This window comes from Bidens hawaiensis, unplaced genomic scaffold, assembly GCF_021521415.1.
Source record: "Bidens hawaiensis isolate Kalapana, Puna unplaced genomic scaffold, B.hawaiensis_p1.1 tig00000780_1, whole genome shotgun sequence".
Taxonomy (NCBI): domain Eukaryota; kingdom Viridiplantae; phylum Streptophyta; class Magnoliopsida; order Asterales; family Asteraceae; genus Bidens; species Bidens hawaiensis.
Window position 1 is genome coordinate 3718396 of NW_027491045.1, and position 21955 is coordinate 3740350.

Genomic DNA, 21955 nt, shown 5'->3' on the forward strand with positions numbered 1-21955 from the left:
GTATTGGGGTGGTTCCAAACTCTGTTAAAAAAAGCTGTACAATTTTTTAAACTTTTTTTTTGTATTAAATGTAATAGCATATATTACTTATGTTTTAAATAATAATAATAATAAAAATGATTGTATCATCGATTTGTGTTTTTGAAAACCGTTCGGTTCAGTTCATGTTTTTTCGGTTTTGCCATTTGAGCTTGAAATTTTGGGGCCCGGGAATTGGCTCAAAACAATGAAATTGGGCTTAAGACATTTGGTTGGTTAATAACTAATTGATTATTACACATATGGGCTACATATCTATTAATCTCTTATATCTTATAAATTATTAAAGTTTATAAATGTAAAAGTAACATTGATAAATTCGGTTTGGTTTGTCTTTTTCCGGTTAATTGTACGTGCAAAACCAAAGCCAAAGCGGAAGTTCGGTTTCTACGAAAACATAAACAAACATCTCTTTTTGTTATGGCTATCGTTTTTTTTCGGTTTCATGCACACCCCTAACTCATTTTAACTGATTGCTTGCTGATACTATAGGAGGATGTCACTGAAAACAATAAAGACGAAGCTGAAATTTCAGGTATTTCTAAAAATCATTAACCCATACACTTCTGTTGTGGTTTCTTTATTTTCTGTTTATTAATTTTCAAATTTGTTTTTTTTTCAGACGCGGACGTTTCTTTCTTTATAAACCTCTTTCCGGATGGATACTCGGTTAGAAACCCCTCTGAGGTTTGTTACAAGTTACATCACGTTAGATTTCTGATTTGGTTTTAAAGTCACTACCTTTGATTTTAGCTAACTTGTTTGCACTCGCTTCTAGAATCGAGTTAATCAGGCTGTACAAGATGATCCAAAGTTATTGCACCCGTATGATCGGACTTCAGAAAGCCTATTCTCGGTGAGTGTTAATCTTTATGTCAGGAAATGGCAATTTTGACCGTTGTACTTATGAACGAGTCTATTTAGGTTGTATTTTATCTAAAAACAGGTAAAAAAAAAGCAACCTTTGGCTTAAAATGAAACTGGTTAAACGGGCTAAAAGTGGCCCAAAATTTAATATTAGGGCATCCAACCTCCTAAATTTCAGGTATTTCTAAAAATCATTAACCCATACACTTCTGTTGTGGTTTCTTTATTTTCTGTTTATTAATTTTCAAATTTGTTTTTTTTTCAGACGCGGACGTTTCTTTCTTTATAAACCTCTTTCCGGATGGATACTCGGTTAGAAACCCCTCTGAGGTTTGTTACAAGTTACATCACGTTAGATTTCTGATTTGGTTTTAAAGTCACTACCTTTGATTTTAGCTAACTTGTTTGCACTCGCTTCTAGAATCGAGTTAATCAGGCTGTACAAGATGATCCAAAGTTATTGCACCCGTATGATCGGACTTCAGAAAGCCTATTCTCGGTGAGTGTTAATCTTTATGTCAGGAAATGGCAATTTTGACCGTTGTACTTATGAACGAGTCTATTTAGGTTGTATTTTATCTAAAAACAGGTAAAAAAAAAGCAACCTTTGGCTTAAAATGAAACTGGTTAAACGGGCTAAAAGTGGCCCAAAATTTAATATTAGGGCATCCAACCTCCTAAATTATAAGTCATATATCTTAGTATTTAAATAGTTAATGTAGTATTTTTTTTTCTTCATAATAACGGTCAACACGAGTCTTCCTTTTATCAACTCTCTTGTTTTTTGTATTTGAAGGCAATTGAGCGTGGTTTGTTGCCTGCTGATTTCCTGGATGATCAATCAATCAATCAATCAATCATACCCAGTAAAATCCCACCGACAGCAAAGCTATAAGTAGGGTCTGGGTGATATACCATGCAAATTTATCAATGGAGCAGTTGCTTGCGCGGTAAGTAATCACATTAAGTAGAACTAAAACTTCAAAGCATATGCCATTTCTGATGTGGCGAACATTGCAGGTTAGAGATTACAGAAAATGTGGGATTGAAGCAGGAATTAAGGGTTCTCCTACAGATTCATTATCCCCTATTACTTCAAAAATACGTCTTAAAATGTCGTTGGAGAATGTGGTGAAAGATTTGCCTCTGATTTCTAATAGTTCTTGGACTTATGGTGACTTAATGGTTAGTATTATTGAATATAGTTATAACCAGATGTAAATATGCATTATACAACAACCTTACTTTTGGTAAATGGGCTTGTAGGAAGCAGAGGCCCGTATACCGAAAGCCCTACACCCGAAGCTTGATCTTGACCCGTCTCCCAATGTAGTTGAACTCTGCAAACCTCCAACTTCCACAAATGTAAGTGTTACTGTTATAAATCTAATTATCTTGATGCCTGGATAATTTCTTTATTTGCTATTTTAATATGGTTTTATTGCAGTGTATGCCTTATGTGAATGATGTGATATGTATGAATGATTGCTTGATGGTACGTGAACGATCTTCGGATATTGCACGTACTGTCAGGCTGTAACGCTAAGTATAAAGTAAGTATGATATGTATGCTTATGTGTATGAATGTGATAAAGTTAATAAAAGAAGGAAAGGATGGTTGTATGGTAACGAAGAGGGAATCGAACCCTACTAATATTCGAGAACTAGGGAATCGAACCCTACTAATATTCGAGGAAAGAGGGACCGAGCCCTAACAATACTCGAGGAAGGAGGGTTCCGAGCCCTAATAATACTCGAGGAAGGAGGGTACCGAGCCCTAATAATACTCGAGGAAGGAGGGTACCGAGCCCTAATAATACTCGAGGAAGGTAGGGCGTAATGCTCTTTATAACGTAAGATATGAAAGTAAGTTAATACAAAAGAAAGTATGAAAGTATGAAAGTATGAATGAAAGAATATAAGTTTATGTGTATTGTATAGTGTATGATTAACTATAACTCACTCAGCGTAGCTGACTTTTAGTATGCACGCAGGTGAGTAGGATGAGGCAGCTCGTTTGAGGAGACACGTGGCACTGAATAAGAGGCTGGCATCGGAAGACTCAAGACGTTTAAGTTTAATGTTTCGTTTATTTTGAAAGACAAAATGATGTTTTAAGACAAGACGTGTTTTGTTATGAAATGTTTTATGAAAGCTTTTATATTCCGCGAATGTTTTAATTAACTCTGATATTTAGAACTGCGTTTATGAGTAAATCCAACACGACAGTAGGGCTACCGGTAACGGGGCCTTACAGTTATTGAAATCGGGAAGACACCGAGGGTTTAACGGAAACAAGCTAGATATGACACAATCAAACATCACCAACTATTCCGGCGGTGACAGCTGATGATGGACGGCGGCGGCACGGCAGAAAGCGGCGGCGGCGTCGGGACAGCAGCTGCAGTAGCAGCAAACAGCAAAACCAGCGGCGGTGGTGATTGGGGTGGAGTTCCGGCGGTGGTCTACTTCCGGCGGCGGTAGGGTTCCGGCGGCGAGAGCTGTGCAACAGCAGCAGTAACAAGCAATAGCAGCAGCCGCAACTAGCGGTGATGGAAGCAGTGCGGGTCACATTCGGGTCGGTCGCACCTAATTAACATCATCCGGTCCATCTAATTGATTGTGTCGGGCCTAATTAACATTTAAGTAGGTTTATATCTCGTTACCCCCGGTGTAACTCAGTCCGGGTCACATTCGGGTCGGTCGCGTTGACTTGACCCGAACCGACCATTAAATCCAACAAAATTAACAACCAAAAAACATAATTGATGCGGCATTTAGTAAACATGACAACAAATAAGTAATTATGGTCATATTTGAATTCAAAGTTAATAACTTGTTTGCCTCTCAAAAATCAAAGAAGTCTTGCTTCCCCAGAGTACTTGCATACTTGCAGCATTTAAAATCATTCCAACTGTATGCAGTTTTTTGGTGTTGTGCATCTAAGTCTACATTGCTAATTGCTAATCCTAAATAGCCTCATTGCTTTTCAAGTTTGTTGTTTATAGTTTTCTATTATTAGTTAGTTTTCATTCGTTTCTTCTTTTACATCGGCTTGTAGATAACTTATGCTATAAACCACTCTACTAAAAGAACATTTAGATTATTTTATGTCTAGGAGGCGCATCGGGTTAAAATTGGACCGTACTGGAACTGAGTTCTTTCTGTATTTTGATGTGTTAAAACTCCAAATGGGTGGGTTGGGGTAACATGTCAAAACAGGTCCGTTGATGTTTTGCCTTTTTCCTAAAACATTATAGTGAATTTAATATGATGAGCCTGCTGTTGATGGATTGCTCTTTTAATTAGTTAATGTATTTTCTAAATTAGATACCCTAAATTTTGGTTATTTGGATTTTTTTTGTGTTAGTTTGAATAAAAGTGACATATTTAGAGCTGTTAAGTGGTGAATCAACTAAAAAAGACTCATTTTAATGTTTAATACAAGACTTTCTTGATTTATTACATAACCCAGCCATGCTATGAGTTGAAATTACCATCTTGCCCTTTCTTTAATATATCGGACTAAAGGACTTTTGCATGGGTAAGAGAGTTTTACCTTCTTTGTTCTTAGCCTTTATCTTGAGATCATGTCTGATTGCTGGTAGTTGACTGCTTTAGTCAACAGAAATAAAAATGCCAATCTTTTGCCTATTTTATTTAAACATATTTGAGTACTTTGTTTTCAAACTTCACATGTTCTTTATTTCATTTGTCAATAGAGCAATATCATTGTTTTTATAAAAGATGTTGCATATATATCTTTATCATCTAAAACCTTAAGAACAAAAACTACTGCCATACTTATAAATTTTTTATACAACTTAACTCTTACAAATGTTGTCATAGCTGCACTTATATGCCAAATACTTATTATATTACAAACAATATTAGACATCCTAAAGTCGCTTAACAAGAGTAACATTAGTTGCTAGATCCTATTCGTGTAGATAGCATTTTGATCATATTACGACTGATTTTGTGGGCTCTCTTTTGGTTATTGAGAGCTTTAACACCATACTGTTTCCGTCAAAATCTAAAACGATACCTAACGGATTCACGTTAAGCCCCCGCTGCATCGCGCGAGTTTCCCACTAGTTATAAAAATATGAATATATTGAAGAGATTCTTTTTAATTAAAAGTATTATGTGAATCGTAGAGATTCTTTATGTCATGAATATCCTGATTAACCTGCTTCTTGAGCGGTTAATTGGTTATTGAACTCGCCATTTTAAATTATTAGACTCGTTATGAGATCAAGCTACTCTTGATGGAAGTTGACATATATATGTTCACGAGTCAAGTTTAATGTGGTTGGTTTGTTGATGTTGATTGGGGGTTTTATACAAATATATGACACTTACATTAATGTCGCAATAGATTAGTGTGGCCTGGTGTAGTGGTCGACCCAATTCCATTAAAATTTCTTAAAATAAGTGTGGCTCCTCGTGGGTTCATATATATCTTTTGTGCGTACGATAATTTTACCACTTTTTTTGTATATGCATAAAAATATTCAAGTTTTGTTCAATCCACTCGTTTGTTTCTACAATGAAAATATATCAAATTTTTGTATCAACCTTCAGTTATAATAGAAATAGAATTATGTAATAAAGTTTTGTTCAACTCATACGTTTTATTGCCATTAATAGGCGAACAAAAGAAATTAAGATTAATAAGTTGAACGGCAAGCATATACGTCAAAAACTCAAAATCTCTAGACATATTTTCTTCCATTTTGGTTTGAAATATATCCAATAATTAAAATGATATGTGGGAAAAGAGAACCCTAAATTATAAAATTGTAATATGATCAAAAGAATATATACATGTGTTTGCGTATCGACAACAACTCGGCTTTTTACATCGAAACGTAAAGAAGAAAAAGTTTTATATAGAAATTATAAAAAAGAAAATGAAACAAAAATAAAAAATAATTATAATATATAAAGTAGTTTACTGAGTTGCAGCAGTGGCAATTAAATTACCATTATGACATCACACGCAGCCGCTGCTTTGGCTGTTGCTATCTCTCCTTAATCACACAAAGTAACAGTTAGAAGTGTGCAAGAAGTCAAAAAAACGAACCGAAACAAAACCGATGGTTTGGTTTTAAGTTTTTATAAAAACCGAACTAACGGTTTGGTTTTTGTTTTATATTAAGTAATTTTTAAAAATCTAATAAACATGTAACTCAAATATTTTTGGTCAAGTATATAATAGTCTATTATTTTACAATTAACAAAATATTAATATCTAAATTCATTATTTTTTGCCCCCTTCTTTTTTCGACCTAACAAGCTCAAATAACAAAAACCGAAAAAAACGTTATAAATATTTCCTAGCAACTCCTGGACACGTTGCAAATTAGAGTTTAGCAACAAGTGACACGACAACAACATACCTGAAACTTCTAGACATGTCCCATAACAACAAGAACCTTCTTCATCTCCATTAAAACCTCAACTCACAACTTCACTTATCATCTTATCATCATCATCATCATCATCATATTATTATTATTATTATTCATCTAAAACATACCATGAGCAGGGTTGCAATTACTTCCACTGGTGATGTTGATTTCGGTGGTCTAGTGAGCCACTTGCTCGAACACCATCCTAGTGTTATCGAGAAGCTGATGTTCCCGTCTACTCGGTCTCACCACGAAACCCGAAATGGTGAAGAATCGAAAGGAAACATTCCGGTTGATATTGTGGAAACACCAAAGGAGTTGGTTATGTACATGGATGTCCCTGGTTTGTCCAAATCCGACATTCAGGTAATTGATTTAAATATTAACTAAACTAATCGAAAATTCGCAACGAAAAAAATGACTTGAGATTGGACATGTTATTGTGTCGGTAATTTCAGACTGTATTCATAAGTTGGTGAATATAGGAGGACCAAAGTTGACAAGTCGGTCAAAGTTAATTAAGTTTTACTAATTAAATTTAATTTATTTATTTAAAATTTGGTAACGTGTTGGTTAGTAAGTTACAAGTTATGTGTAGCGTATATAAAGCAAGTGATGGTTAGACATTGTGAACAATCGGGATAGGGTTTTGAATGAGAAACATGGGGTTATGTGCAATTAAGGTTTCGAGTTAAGTTCCTTGATGATAATATTGGTAGGCTGTGAATTTTTAACATGATACGAACCTAACACGAAATTAAATTCGTGGATTTGTGTTTGGTATAAATGGGTTGGGGTCAGTTTTGTGTCACGCAAACCTATTTAGCTAAATGGGTTATGTTCGGATCAACATTGCAGTGTTTCATGACCTGTTTAATGTATTTATTTTCTATTTTAAAATTCTAAAATGTGTTTTATTTAATAAATTAAATTGATTGGGCATTCTAAAATTAACATAATATTTGTATTTTAAAGTATTTATTTTGTATTAAATTGTTTTAAAACGTGTTTTATTTAATAAATTAAATTGTTTGGGTAAATTAAATTGTTTGGGTATCCTAAAATTAACATAATAATAAATTTATATAAATTTTAATTTGTTATAAAAAGTTATTTTAAAACGTGTTTTATTTAAAAATTAAATTTTTAGTTAAAATGTAAATGATATAATAAATTTTTAGTTATAAAAAATTAACATAATATTTGTTTAGTTAAAATGTAAATGTTATAATAAATTTTTAGTTATAAAAAATTATAATTAATAAGTGAAAAAAACTTTTGGGTTGGGGTGTGTTTGGACTTATCAACCCACGAACACGACCTGTTTAACACCCTTAAATTATTGAGAATTATAAAGTATATTATCTTTTGAGTTATATCGATTGAATCCTTGATGTTGTTGTAGGTGACGGTGGAAGAAGAAAACTTGTTGGTAGTAAGGAGCAACGGGAAGCGTAAGCGCGAGGAAAAGGAAGATGAAGAAGGGTTTAAGTACCTAAGACTGGAAAGGAGGACTGGGAAGATGGTTAGGAAATTTCGGCTGCCCAAAAACTGTAACGTGTCAGCGATCACAGCCAAGTGCGAAAACGGAGTGTTGACTGTGGTGGTCGAGAAGATACCTCCGGCACCCAAGTCCAAAACCGTTGAAGTTAAAATTTCTTAAATTATGTGTGTCAATGTTTATGATAGTTGGGATGTTGTAGCTAGCTATTAGGTAGTGTGGCTTGCTAGTGCTACTATTATGCTATGGTGGTGACTGTAAAATGGTCATAATTGGAATGCATTGTGTAGACCTATTGTTGTTTTAGTCGAATCAAGTACTTTTTGTGTCTTTACTTAAACCATCTGTAGTCGTGGCCTTATTCTGTCATTTTGGGCTAAAACACGGCCAAGGGCACTTGTTTTTCACAAAACTTTGAAATGCTTACTAAGTGCCACATGCGTAAAAATGTATGGGATATTCGGTTTTGAACACCTGAGTTAAAATGTGTAAATGAAATTGTATAACTATAAGGGTAATACCATACTAAACACGCATTTCCCTAACACTAAAATCACAAGACAAGTACAATGTGTAATTCTAAGCAAACATTTGCCTAACACTAAAATCACAAGACAAGTACAAAGTTATAAATGACAGAACAAAATCGTATTAACGAATATCATGCAGCATCCTTTAAACGCTAGAACGAACTCGATAGTAGCATACAAGAATGTATAATAAAGTAACCAAAATTGAATATTTCTCACAAAACCACCATACTACTGTATTTTATCTAAGAATGCTCAAACGGCCTACTTGTTCACCGTCTCCTTGCTATTTCCGGATCATCATTTGTTCCTTACGACTTTTAAGCAGATTTGAGTTAAAACACAACCGAACACAATAACATCAAACCTTAATCTTTGGAAGCCTTCTTCTTTTTGGATTTGGACTTGAACTTTTACCCCTCTTAAACTTCTTATCTTTTTTCGGGCTTTTCGCATTTTCATCTTCATTTTCATTCTCATCATCATTATCCTCCATCAAATGCTCATAATCTTCAATGCTTGCAAACGGAGACGCGCCAGTCTTCCCTCGTGTCTTCCTCTTCCTCGACGGCTTAACCTCAAACACATCATCCTCATCATCACTTCCGTCTTGCGCATCACCAACATTGACATCATCATCATCATCTTCGTTGTCCACCACCTCATCATCTTCCGACATATCATCTGGAAACTCCATACCGTCATCACTATCATTATCAACCAAATCGTTATCATCATCGTCAGCAATTTGATCCAGGTCATCGTAATCATAATCACCGTCAGCAACTAGAGCGGTGTTTGTGGAATCCAAGATGGCGTCAATTTCTTCATTGTCACTTTCGTCGTCTTCACCTTCCTCGCCTACTAAGTCGAAGTCAGCTGCCTCGTCGTCTCCCGACTTTTTCTTTTTCTTTTTGGGTTTCTTTGAAGAATTCATTTTGTTCATGTAAAACCTGTGGAAAATAACATCTTCCGGTGCTACATCCGTTTCATCTAACTGAAGAATATCCGCCCCGATCAATGGCTTGTTCATATCAAGCTGTATAACAATACATGATTCAGTCATATTATTAAAAAAAAGATAGCCTAATAAAAGAATACATGGTTACAAACTGACCTGTTTGGCGGGTTCAATGCTGGAGCCACCGTGCCAATTTCTTTCTTTTGGTTTTTTCTCCATGAACTTGTCTAAGAAAGCAAGTGAAAGATCAATTAACGGGTTTCCGTTGTAGACGATGGTGGCTCCAGACAGAAGGGTTTTAGCCATGGTTGAAACCGAAGGATGCACGTGTGAAGCTAGCACCATCAATTCCCACCAACTCGTACGCTCTGCATTGCTGTCATAATCACCAAAATTTTAATATATATATATGTGTGTGTGTGTGTGAGAGAGAGAGAGAGAGAGAGAACCATTTTGAACAAAAAAAAATCTTTTTTAAAAAAATTAAAAAAAATGTAAAACAAAAAAATAAAAAAAGTAAAAAACCAAAAAAGTTTATTTTCATCCCGGTTTCATAAAAAAATTTTAAAAAATATCAGTTTAGCAAAATTATACACATATGTATAATACTTATTTTTTTTAATTTTATACGTGTTATTCTTTATACACATATGTACAATTAAAATAAATGATAATGTACATATGTGTACATTATGTAAATCGAGATTAAATACAAATAAACATATGTGTATAATTAGATTTTTTTTAATGAAACTGGGATGAAAAATAATTTTTTTTTACATTTTTATAATTTTCATTTTTTTTCGTTTTATAATTTTTTTAAATACTTTTTAAGAGGTATTTTGTGGCTCAAAATGGTTCTCAAAGCTCTCAATTTCAAAAAGTTATCTTAGGATCCTCACCCTATATATATACACACAGTTAAAAAGTGAAAAACTAAAACAATAATTTATTAGTAGATAAAAATACCAATAGCTAGGTTCTCTATGACGAGGGTCGTATCCTCCAGGTAGTGAAGACTTTGCATCTCGTACTTGTGGTTGACTTCCGGTTTGACCAGATTTCTTTTTAGTCTCCTGAAGATTAGTCAAACCTTCAAACTCTAACAAGTCGCCATCATCTTCTTTATCTGAAAACTCGTCATCAGAACTAGGAGGTGGGGACCCACCGTCATCCTCAACATCATCTTCATTATCATCCACACCGTCTTTATGACGAACGTCTTCACCCCACCTGCTGCTTTATCTGGTTCTGTTTCTTCAATTATGTCTTCAAAATGTTCAATTTCTTCATCGACCATCTCGTTCTGTAGTACCATGTTCCTGCACAGCAAGAGTTAATAAATTAATTAATTAACTTATTAATTCTTACAGTCATATATTAATCCAAAAATGATAAAAATAAAGAGCCTTACCACAGAGGAGGTCTTGACTTGAGAACTTCAGAAAGAAGAAAGAGACATGCACAAGTATACTGAGGCGGCTGCTGAAGGGAAACCTGTACAATATCTTAAACAGTAAATACTTGAATAGTCAAGTCAAATATATTATATATGTGCATGTAAAGTTTTGATAACTTACCTGCAACAAACGTTTTGCAAAAGCAGCCACTCTCTTTAAGTTAAGATCGTTTTTCATAGCTCGTAAAAGAAGACCAATGAACAGCTCTTCCTAAAAAAGATTTGTACCCATAGAAATTTTGGTAACTATTTGTGATATTCATGTTAATAACATGCTAAATAGGATCCTCAACAAGGTAAGTTACCTTGGAAGTGTTCATTGCAGAAGGAAGTAAGAGTTTCGAGTATAATGCGCGATAAAACCGATCACTAACAACTTGATTTTTTGATGAAATTTTATCAAGAAGCATTAATGCTTGAACTCCAACATTAAAGTTCTTAGAATGAACCTGCAATTAAACAAGTAAAAGCATGTCTTAACAAAAATATACGCCTAAAGAAAAGAATCAAATTTATTAATGACATTACCAGCTGAAAGAGCATTGGAGTCTGAGCTTCAACAATGTCATCTGCTTCGCTGCTTGAGACATAAGGAAAAGCCCTGTTAACCCCCTGTTGAATTAAAAAAAAATAAATCATGTTGAAATGATTTTATATTGCACACGTAAACCAAAAGAAAACATATACTAACTGTTAAAAGAGCTGATAACAATCGTGAGTCCATTTCAACATGAGAATCTGTATCAGTTTTAGAATCTTTGTCCTTGGAAGAGCTAGAAGTTTTCTTAATTTCTTCGTTGTCCTTTTTCTGCTTATTATTTCCACCAGCTTCAGAGATAAGCAACTGAAACGATGAAATTTAACTTGGTGTTATTGCATTATTTATAAACAGTCAAAGCTAAAAAAATTTGTTCAAATACTTAATATTTTTTTACACATTACCTTGAATAAAGCAAAATACACCTCTACTAACCGTTTTGCCACTTTTGGCCCGTCACCATGGTGACTCAGGCGAACCTGGCTCAAAAAGTTAACCTGCTCATAATAAACAGTATGCATCAGATGCTAATTTGATGATCGAGAAATTAACTTTTGAAGTGTTTGAATTTTAAAACATACAGCATGGTATTTAGCTCGCATCACCAAGTGACGTCTGAAAAGAAATTGATCCACTTCATGAATCACAACCGCCTGTAAAAGTTAAAAAACATCAATAAAATCAAATATTATAATATTTTGTAGTACAGAATTGTATACCTTCATATTTGGATGATCTGACAAAAGCTTTGACAATAAATAATCTGCATTAGATGCAGCCTTATTTTCAGGGTCCCCAAGCTGCAGACAAGAAACCAAAATAATAAAATTCAATTTCATAAACACAAAAATGCAGTGACAGCCAGCATTAATTATTAAACTATTGTCTTTTTATAAATGAGATGTCAACATATAAACCTTATTCACAAGTGCAACGAGCAATTTGTGTTCTTGTTCTGACCTGCTCCTCAGCAATGCATAAATAGTCTGCAAGTATTATATAAAAAAATCCCAGGTTATTAAAGCTTGCATGCATAGAGTTTATTGCAAATAAATATCTAGGTAAAGCACTAAAACGTAAAGGTAAACAAACCTTTAATGATTTATCCTTAAGTGTGGCTAGTACATCTTTAGAAGCTTCTTCAAGTGCATCTATATAGCGCTTGTATCTGAGTTCAAACACAAAAAACAAATTAAATGAATATACTGAGTTCCTCCGCTTTTCTTCTTTATATTAAATTCTTTATACTGCTATTGAATCGTCTATAAATTTAACGTGGTGAAATACTTTCGAAACGGTGTTTGATGTACCTTTCTTTTAAGCATTCCTCATAATGCCAGAATAAAAGAAGGGAGTTGCTATCCTTTGATTCGGAAAGGTGATTCAAAGGTTGTTGAAAAAGCCTCTTCAGCTTACGATCAGGTAATAAACTGATAAAAACAAAGAATACTAACTAGTTATTACAAAGATAATGAGGTTACAATATCATATTATTTCACAAATAATACAAGGCCAAATTCTGAAAGAACTAGCTAAGAACTGCATAAGTTGGAAATCTATTATAAAAACACCCCACAGAAAGGTAAAGCCAGAATCAATCGGTGATCATAGGATAGATGCAACCGATAAATGTGAGCAGAAAAGCCACATAACAGAAATAACCAATTGAAAAAATGATGATTTGGTTATGGTTATGTGTGCATAAACAACCAAATTAACTGAACTGACATTATAAACAACCTTTACACACTTTTTTAAATATGTAACATGTTACACACTTATATGTCAGAAAAGTTTTGTTATTTTTTACAAAGAACATACTGGTAGTCGCTTATTAAGGATTGCTAATTCTTTATTTGAACCATTATATAACTTGCTCAATTTTAACCTATAGCCGATCGATCCTAGCCATGCTCAATCTTGATCCTACTACTCATAGATCATGAAATTCAACAATAGATAATAACTTCTACTGAATAAACATTTAGCAGGTAGGTGCCAACCATGATATGAACATTTCCTTCAATGCTTCAAATCCCGTAAAAGCATACCGCTTCCCAACTTTCGATGTCACCATACCTACAAATCACAATAACAAGTCCATATTCAAATCAACTCTCTTTATACCAAAATCAATCTTCGTCCAACATCAGAACCTTGGTTTAAAATGTGTGATGCGGTTTGATACTGATACCAAAAGAAACTATTTATAAATAATACTTTAATTTGTTATCTTTAAAACACTTAAAAATCAAAGTTTCAATTCATAAGTTCAAAAAAAACTATAGTACCATCAAAAAGTTTTATGTATGACCGGAAAAAGTCCTTTTTAACTCGATGTGTACAAGTAGTCTATGTATAAGCTACAAGTAATTTATCACTCATCAGACCGCATCATGCATTATGCAAAATACGTGTTATCGCTCTTCTAGGCTATTACTCTTCTAGCTTATTTCAATCAACCAAATGTACCTAAAAGCAAATAAATCGACTTAATTTGATAACTAAGACCCTACCATAGCTTTGCTACTAGTGAGATTTACTGAGTACGATGATTATCACTTTAATCTGTTAACTTTTAAACACTAAAAAATCAGAGTTTAAATTCATAACTTCAAAAAAAACTATAATACCACCAAAAAAAGTTTTATGCATAACCAAAATAAGAGCATGTTTGGGATTAAGTTTGAAAAGTGCTTATTGACTTGTTGGTGTTTTTAAAAAGCCAATAAGCTAAAATGAGTTTGGCAATCACAAAAATTCTTTTTATTTTAACTTTTTGAAAGGGTTAAAAAGCAATTTTCAAAAAGCCACAAATCATAGCTTTTCAAAACGACTTTTTGAAAAAGCCAATAAGCATTTTTCAAACTCAATCCCAAACATGCTCTAAGGGGGTGTTTGGCCTAGTTTTTATATTTTCTTATGCTTATATTTTAGCTTTGCTATTGGTGGGATATACTGAGTACGATGATGATGATGATGATGATGCTTATATTTTAAATTAGCTTATAGCTTATTTTCTATTATTTGATAAGCTATTTTTAAGTGTTTGAATTAGCTTATATTCTACAAGTTAATTATGTGTCTTAATAATTTGTTAAGTCCACCATTCTTTAACTTGTTAGAGTAATAAGTTGCTACAATAACTACTAATCTACCACCATTTGAGGACAAATGAGTAACTTACACCCTTACACAAATAAGTTACTTCAAATAAGCTAAAAAACCACCTTCAAATAAGCTTCTTTAAATTAGCTTATATAAGCTAATAAGCATAAGCTTAAAAAGCTAAACCAAACACCAAATTAAGCTTATTTTGTAAAAAAAAAGCTAAAAAAGCTATAAGCTTGGTTAAAAAGCTAGGCCAAACACCCCCTAAAGTCTCTTAACTCTATGTTTAAGCATAATCTACAAGTAATTTATCGCGCATTATGCAAAACATGTGTTATCTATGTTTAAAAAAAACAATTACTTCAACTAAACAAACATACCTAACAACGAATCAATCGACTTAACATTCGCTATCGGATTATCCCCAACCAAGACCGAATCAATCGACTTAACATTCGCTATCGGATTATCCCCAACCAAGACCGAATGCGCAGACACCTTATCCGTGACCGTACCCGACCTCATAGTCGCCAACACCATCTTAATATCCCCACTCTGTCCTCTCGACTGCTCGTAATTATTCGCGTACTGCGCCAACAACCTCTCACCTAACTCCTCCTTACTCTCCACCAACCTCTCCCACTCCTTCACGTCCTTCGCCACCGCCTTCTTCCGACTCGCACCGGTTCCGATTACCCTCTCTTCCAGCTCTGCCGCGTCCGCGTACCACACGCCTAATGTGTTAGCCTTCATTAAAGGCAGTTTCTCTAAATGCTTGTATTTATCGAATGCTTTTGAAATTGAATTGTTATCAGCTGGTAGTTGTGGTTGTGGTTGAGCCCTAGGTTTAATCGGACGTGCTTTATTATTATTATTATTATTATTATTATTATTATTATTATTATTTGCCGCTCGTGCTTTTGTAGGTTTACGGAAGTCGATGTCGTTGAAGCCGGAGGAAGGAGTGGAGGAAGAGAGGCCGAGTGAAGAGGCGAAATTGGCGATTTCTGATTGGAGATTGGTGTCAGTGGTGGTGGTGGTGGTGGTGGTGGCGGTGGGATTGGATGGTGGTGGTTTCTTCTTGATTGCCATTTTTTCCGGCGACTGGTGGTGGTGGTGGTGGTGGTGGCGGCGTCAGAGAACACTGAAGGTGTGTTTTTAGGGTTTAAGGCCGTTTTGAGTTTGAAGCTGGTTAAATATCTACTGAAAACTAAAGACCGAGATGTGGTAAAAAGGCATTGTTGGTATCTGTTGTGACGCAAACTAGCTAAGTTGCTCGTGAGCTACTTGAGATCGGCTTATGAAAAAGCTCGATCGAGCCAAGCTTAAACAAGCTCGTGCTCAAGACTAGAAAGCTCGTTTAATAAACTAATTTATTCCTTTAACTATCTTATTGTGATTTAACTGGAATTTCAATAACATGGGAAATTTTGAATGTGCGTATTTACATTTTACATGTGTGTTTGTATGTGATTGGTAAAGACAGGTGGACCCAACCTATTCAAAGTGTGGGCGGGTGCTAACCAACAAACACCTAAGTGGCTAACGCCCTTTGGTGGCAGTAGTGTTGTGATATGACGAATGACTATTGGTTAAAATGGTTGTGATGTGACAAAGGCGTCACCCTGGAAAGGGTAGTCCAATATGAGCTTGTGTTGGTTTTAGTGTTATCAAATCATTTTAATGATTGGTATCTACTTGAACTAAATATGAAACATATAGTAGTTGTAAGGTGTGTAGATTAAATATTCATTCAAGACTATTATGGTTTATAGTATCTAGGAATCGCTAAGGGTTCTCGGGAACGAACTTCTCTAAACCATTGGCACCGAGAGGATTGCACTTAAGTGGGGTCCAAGGAGTAGAGCCTCAACGACAATATGTTAATTATTAATGGTAATTGATTGTTTGTAGTAAGTTGCTACAGGCCAACAATTGTAAATGAGATCAACTACAACAACTTGATCCCTTAGTTGCTATATCAATAATAACCTAGACCAATGATAACGTTGAGTAGTAGTAAGACTTATTATTATTAAAGTTTTTAGTAAGGATTTTAATTGACTTAATTGTATTAACTTAAAAAATATCACAACACATCTCATACAATTATCCGGACCTAACCTAAAACATTCATCAAATGCATCTTTTGAAATTGTCTCGGTCTTGAGTGACCACCTTATGAGCATAATCAATCATATAGCAATATGATATTATATTATATCATGAAATCATGAATCATGAGAAAACAAGTTCTCCAACATCCAATTACACACATGCGTACATATATCTATTCATAGTCGAGTGAAAGGAGGCCACACAACATATATTATTCAACCGAAGTAGCATGCGACTTCAGGTTTGTATATGGTGATAAGCATCCCACTACTCGATGATAGTGTGGATTATTCATCACCCCTAAGCAATGAGAAAGCTAATATATGTGGGACGGGTCAATTGATAATATATGTGTGAGCTTATATTGACAAGTCCATGACATACCGAAAAAAACAATCACCCATCCTCTCGGACATATTTTTAATTTAGAGATTCTACAACACATTCCTCCATAGCACATACTTCATAAAATTTAACAAGCAAATACTATTCGAGTCACATTAGAAACTAGGGGCGTTCAGGAAATCTAAAAACTGATAAAAAAAACCCGAAATCCAAACTGAAACGACCTTATTATTCGTTGAACTAGGGTTGTAAACGAGCCGAGTCGAGCTCGAACTTAACCGAGCTGGCTCGAGCTTGGCTCGTTTTCTTTATCGAGCTGAAAAATCGAGCTCGAGCTCGTCGAGCCAGGCTCCTTTAATTTTTTTTTATTTTATATTTTACACATTTTGATATATAAAAGACAAGAATTCTTTATATATTTTATTTTAGTTATTCTTTTTATAAGGTTTTAAGAATCGAGTGACATAATATTTTATTGGTATGCTATTATTATATATAAATATTAAAAATTTAGGGTTTAATCGAAACAACCCAACGAGCCGAGCTAACGAATCGAGCCAAGAACGAGCCACGAGCCGAGCTGACCCTAGCTCGAGCTCGGCTCGTGTAGAAATCGAGGCAAGCTCAATTAAAAATGAGCTTTTTTGAGCCAGAGTTTTTTCAAGCTAATTTCGAGCGAGCTACGAACCGCGAACTTTTTAAACAGCCCTACGTTGAACACAAACTGGCCACATTAAACGCAACAAGAAGGTCTTATATTATAATTAAAGCATAGTAGAGATAGGAATGGCAACGGGGCGGGTTTGGGGCGGGTTTTGCTTAACCCGAACCCGAACCCGAAACCAAAAACCATCCCCGTACCCGCCCCATTACCCGTCGGGTTTAAATCGGGGATTCCCCGTTTGGTTTTTTGTACCCCCCCGACCCGCCCCGTCCCCGAACCCGAAAACCCGAAACCGATCCGACCCGACCAGAAATTGGTTCATCACATAACTGAACATTTATCGAAATAAACTTCTGCATCACACACATGAAAGCTGAAACAATATGTTACAAAGGAAATAAAACCAAGTCTACATGGCCGAAAAATCATGCCAAATACACAAACTACAAACTTGCGACCAAATCTAAATACCAAATCAAACCAAATCATCCAAAGTCGTCGTGCCACTTTCTTTAGTACCTACCTACATTAAGAATATTTATCAATAAATCAACCAAGTTAAAAGAATAAAAGCTATGTTACAAAAATAGTAAATTTTATAAATATTATTACCTCTTCCACATCCATTTCATATTCAATGGTGCGGCAATATGCCTCGGTCTCTTCCGAACAAGTTTCTATATTTAATAGTAATAACATAAACATATATTCATGATTATGAAGATAAATAACATGAGTAATAATGTAATATTCAATATAGCGTTACCTCGAATCTCATTCAACAACCAACTTTGAGCACACATTAAAGCCTCCAAAGTTTTTGGGTGAAGTCGACTTCGGTGAGGACTTATTAATCTTCCACTTGTACTGAACGCAGATTCAGAGGCAACGGTGGAAACTGGAATTGCCAATACATCTTTTGCCATCCTTTGAAGTGTCGGATACCTCCATTTGTCTTCCACCAAAGCAACAAATCCAGTTCTACTTCATCAGGCAAAAGATTTTCTTTCAAGTAGTTATCTAACTCTGCCATATCATTCAAGTCATCATTCACCTTAGCTTTGGATTTAATGTCAGATAGGAATTTTTGGAATCCACCAGAAGAACACTCTGACAACCCCGAACTGAATAAAGATGAACTAGAACCACCACCTATAAATTAATGTGAATCAAGATAAATCAAATATTAGCAATTTATATTTATACTCATTAAATATTAATATGATTATACCTTCATAGTAGTTTTTACCACGTGAGTTGGTAGATTCATATTCTTTAAAAAAAGCTCGGACAAAATCCTCAAGAGATTTAAACTCTTCCTTTGCCATTTCTTCACCGTATAAGGCAGGCATAAGCAACTCTACGTATTTTAGCTTGTAACGTGGATCTAAAACCGCAGCCATCCCCATAATCCCATGAATTACAGACCAATATTTATCAAACTTGATACTCATTTTATACGCCATTAGACTAATGTCAACAATAGAAGACTTAGTCCACTCCCGCATAGAAAAACGAATCTCACATATCAAAGGGAAAAAGACATTAGCAGTAGGATACTTGTTACCAGAAAACAAAAGAGTTACCCGATAGAATAGTTGTAGCTTGTTACATATCTCAGTTGCTAAGTCCCAATCAAGGTCCGTAGGCAAACTAGTATACCTGGGCTATCTTTGCTTTAATCGCGTGAAAACATGTCTATAAGGTATAGCAACACTAAGCATCAAATAAGTAGAGTTCCAGCGAGTCTTGCAATCAACGATCAGTTTCTTTGTGTATTCCATTTCAAGTTGATTGGCTGCTTCCTCAAATTTTTGCTCTCTTTTTCCTGATGCAGACCAAAATAAAACACTATCTCTAATTCTTTCAATCCCATCCTCAATAACAGACAAACCATCTTGAACAATCAAATTGAGAATGTGCGCGCAACAACGCATATGAAACAACTCTCCTTTCCTCATGAGTGATCTCAATGGAAGCTTCTGTAGTAACTTGTTGATAATTGCATCATTTGTGGTACAATTATCAACGGTAAGAGCAGACACTTTTCTATCAATATTCCAATCACATAGACAATCATATAGCGTATCTGCAAGAACATCAGCTGTATGTGGTGCAGGCACATAAATAAACCTATATAAAATTTATGCATCAATATAAGTGTAAAATACATTTAAAGTTTTAAACTAACTTTATATTAGACTTGTACAATATATATGCTTTACCTCATGATTCGGCTTTGCAAGTTCCAAGAGTCATCTATAAAGTGTGCAGTGACGGCCATAAACCCTTTTCTTTGATGGTTAGCTGTCCACATATCAGTAGTTATTGCCACTCTACTTGTGATCCTCCCTAATAGTTTCTTAGTTTTCACCCTTTCATATTCATAAATTTTTAAAATGTCGCTCTTGATGGTATTTCGACTCGGAACCTTAAACAAAGGTTGAAGACCTTGAACAAACTTTCTAAAACCATGATGGTCCACCGTTGTAAGAGGATACTCGTGCACAATAATCATCTCCGCGAGATCTCTCCTTGAGTTGTCTGGATTAAACGTGTAGTTGGAGAGATATGATGAACTACCATCAACTTTCTTTTGCTCCATAATCAAGATGCTTTGTCGTATATCTTTAACAGTTCGTCTTGGACAACGTTCAAAATGATCTCGTAAATGCGATGTGCCGTTTTTGCTTGAACCTCCTAGCTTTTTCTTACAATAGTTACATTCCGCCTTATCTTCACCGTTCACTTTCATTAATTTAAAATGGTTCCACACGGCAGATCTTTTCCTTTTACCACCGACATTTTGACCATCTTCAAAAGTATCATCAAGGTTAGACTCATCGTGGGTAGTAAAGTTAGTTGGTGGTGGTTCATTAGAATCATGTACCCCTTCACTGCTTCCTTGAGGAGTAGAATAAGTAGGAGTGTTTGAAGCAACGGGAGTAGGAGTACAAGTGTCTGAAGCAAATTTATCACCTTGTGATGCCATATAGTTGTAGATGCAACTGAAATAGAATGGCACATAGAAGACTTTAAGCAAAAGCCAACTACAGGCTGCTAGAAGATAACAAATTAAAGACATAGTAAAGAGAATTAAAGAAGATTATACAATATGGACCAGTGGCTCGTGATTGCTAGTGCATGATAGATTGATAGGTCAATGTATACCAGCTACACTACAAATTAAGAGGCTCGACTGCTTTCTTCTATTATAGAATTTATAGAGGAATCAATGAGATTATACTTCATATGAACAGGCTTATTCATTAGTGGTTATGTCAATCATATTATTTAAAACACAAGAGAGTTAGCTTTAAACCTATTTTTCTTCAACTCACCTCTGCTTAATACTTGAAAATTTCTAAAAACATTATCAAGTTTCCTATCCAAAGTAAAGAGAACTAGAGAAGATTATATAGAATGGACTAGTGGCTCATGATTGCTAGTTGCACAATGGGTCTATGTATACCTGCTACACTACAAATTATTTGGCTTAACTGCTTTCTTCTATTGTTGAATTTATTCAAGAGTAAACAATGAGATCATACTTAATATGAGCAGGTTATTCACTGGTGTTTACATCTATTAATTTATTTAAAACAAAAAGAATTAACTTTAAACCTATTCTTCTTCGATTCGCCTCCGCTTATTACAGCTTGAAAATTCCCAAAATCACCATTCATAATCAATTTGAGACGTTGATTGTATATGGTTAGCATGTGTTTATCTAAACGGTTTGCATATTTGACTATTGAAATAGATTTGGATTGGAAACTGGAAATGTTTCTCAGTGTATGATTGATGGCTTCTTGGTGAATGAGATGGCGATTTAGGTTAACTTGATGAACTCTGACATGACATGACATGACTTCCGCTCGTTGTATTAAAAGGAGCGGTGGAGAATCGAATTAGCTCCTTCTAACACGACGACGACACAAAAACAATAATTAACAACCTAACGAAACACGAAAATCATCAGAGCTAAAAAAATTATTCAATGCAGCAGCTAATTAGCTAACCGAAATCAATAACTTCAATACGACTTACGTGTTACATATAATTCAATCGGAACTCATGTCAGAGTTAATCAAGTTAACCTAAATCGCCATCTCATTCATCAACAAGCCATCGATCACATACTTACAAACACTATCCAGCTCCAATCCAAACTCATCTCAATAGCCACAACACGCAAACTGCCAAACTGTCTAATTTGACTACACGTACTCACCGAATACAATCAACAGTCAACTACAGTCTAATTATTCAATGCAGGAGCAGTTAAATAGCTAGCTAGCAGAAATCAATAAGTTCAATACGATTTACATTAAAACATGCAATTCGATCGGAATAAGTTCGTTAATATTTACGTTAACATAAGTTGGAGTGAAAACAGGTGAAA

At 34.8% G+C, this 21955-nt stretch overlaps 2 protein-coding genes, 2 long non-coding RNA genes and 1 pseudogene across 5 annotated transcripts; 3 read left to right on the forward strand and 2 right to left on the reverse strand.

Annotated features, from left to right (window-relative positions):
* Positions 1-482: 482 nt before the first annotated feature.
* LOC143537080 (uncharacterized) lies at positions 483-895 on the forward strand. The gene is made up of 3 exons (XR_013135982.1): positions 483-574; positions 662-726; positions 818-895. It is a non-coding gene; the product is annotated as an uncharacterized LOC143537080 (long non-coding RNA).
* Positions 896-1165: 270 nt separating this feature from the next.
* LOC143537088 (uncharacterized) lies at positions 1166-1744 on the forward strand. Its single transcript, XR_013135985.1, has 3 exons — positions 1166-1236; positions 1328-1405; positions 1703-1744. It is a non-coding gene; the product is annotated as an uncharacterized LOC143537088 (long non-coding RNA).
* Positions 1745-6430: 4686 nt separating this feature from the next.
* LOC143537094 (17.4 kDa class III heat shock protein-like) lies at positions 6431-8023 on the forward strand. Its single transcript, XM_077030940.1, has 2 exons — positions 6431-6689; positions 7729-8023. The coding sequence occupies exons 1-2, from the start codon at positions 6453-6455 to the stop codon at positions 7984-7986; spliced, it is 495 nt and encodes a 164-aa protein (XP_076887055.1). The 5' UTR covers positions 6431-6452; the 3' UTR covers positions 7987-8023.
* A 484-nt stretch (positions 8024-8507) lies between these two features.
* LOC143538540 (protein SLOW WALKER 2-like) lies at positions 8508-15540 on the reverse strand (annotated as a pseudogene). Its single transcript, XR_013136261.1, has 17 exons — positions 14853-15540; position 14502; positions 13316-13391; positions 12623-12742; positions 12405-12480; positions 12230-12298; positions 12032-12112; positions 11894-11965; positions 11717-11809; positions 11466-11618; positions 11303-11386; positions 11080-11223; positions 10896-10985; positions 10730-10812; positions 10285-10637; positions 9472-9691; positions 8508-9393 (listed from the first exon to the last, which is right to left on the reverse strand). The product of XR_013136261.1 is annotated as a protein SLOW WALKER 2-like (transcript).
* Positions 15541-19771: 4231 nt separating this feature from the next.
* On the reverse strand, positions 19772-20542 carry LOC143535884 (zinc finger BED domain-containing protein RICESLEEPER 3-like). Its single transcript, XM_077030015.1, has 2 exons — positions 20248-20542; positions 19772-20178 (listed from the first exon to the last, which is right to left on the reverse strand). The coding sequence occupies exons 1-2, from the start codon at positions 20540-20542 to the stop codon at positions 19772-19774; spliced, it is 702 nt and encodes a 233-aa protein (XP_076886130.1).
* Positions 20543-21955: the final 1413 nt, after the last annotated feature.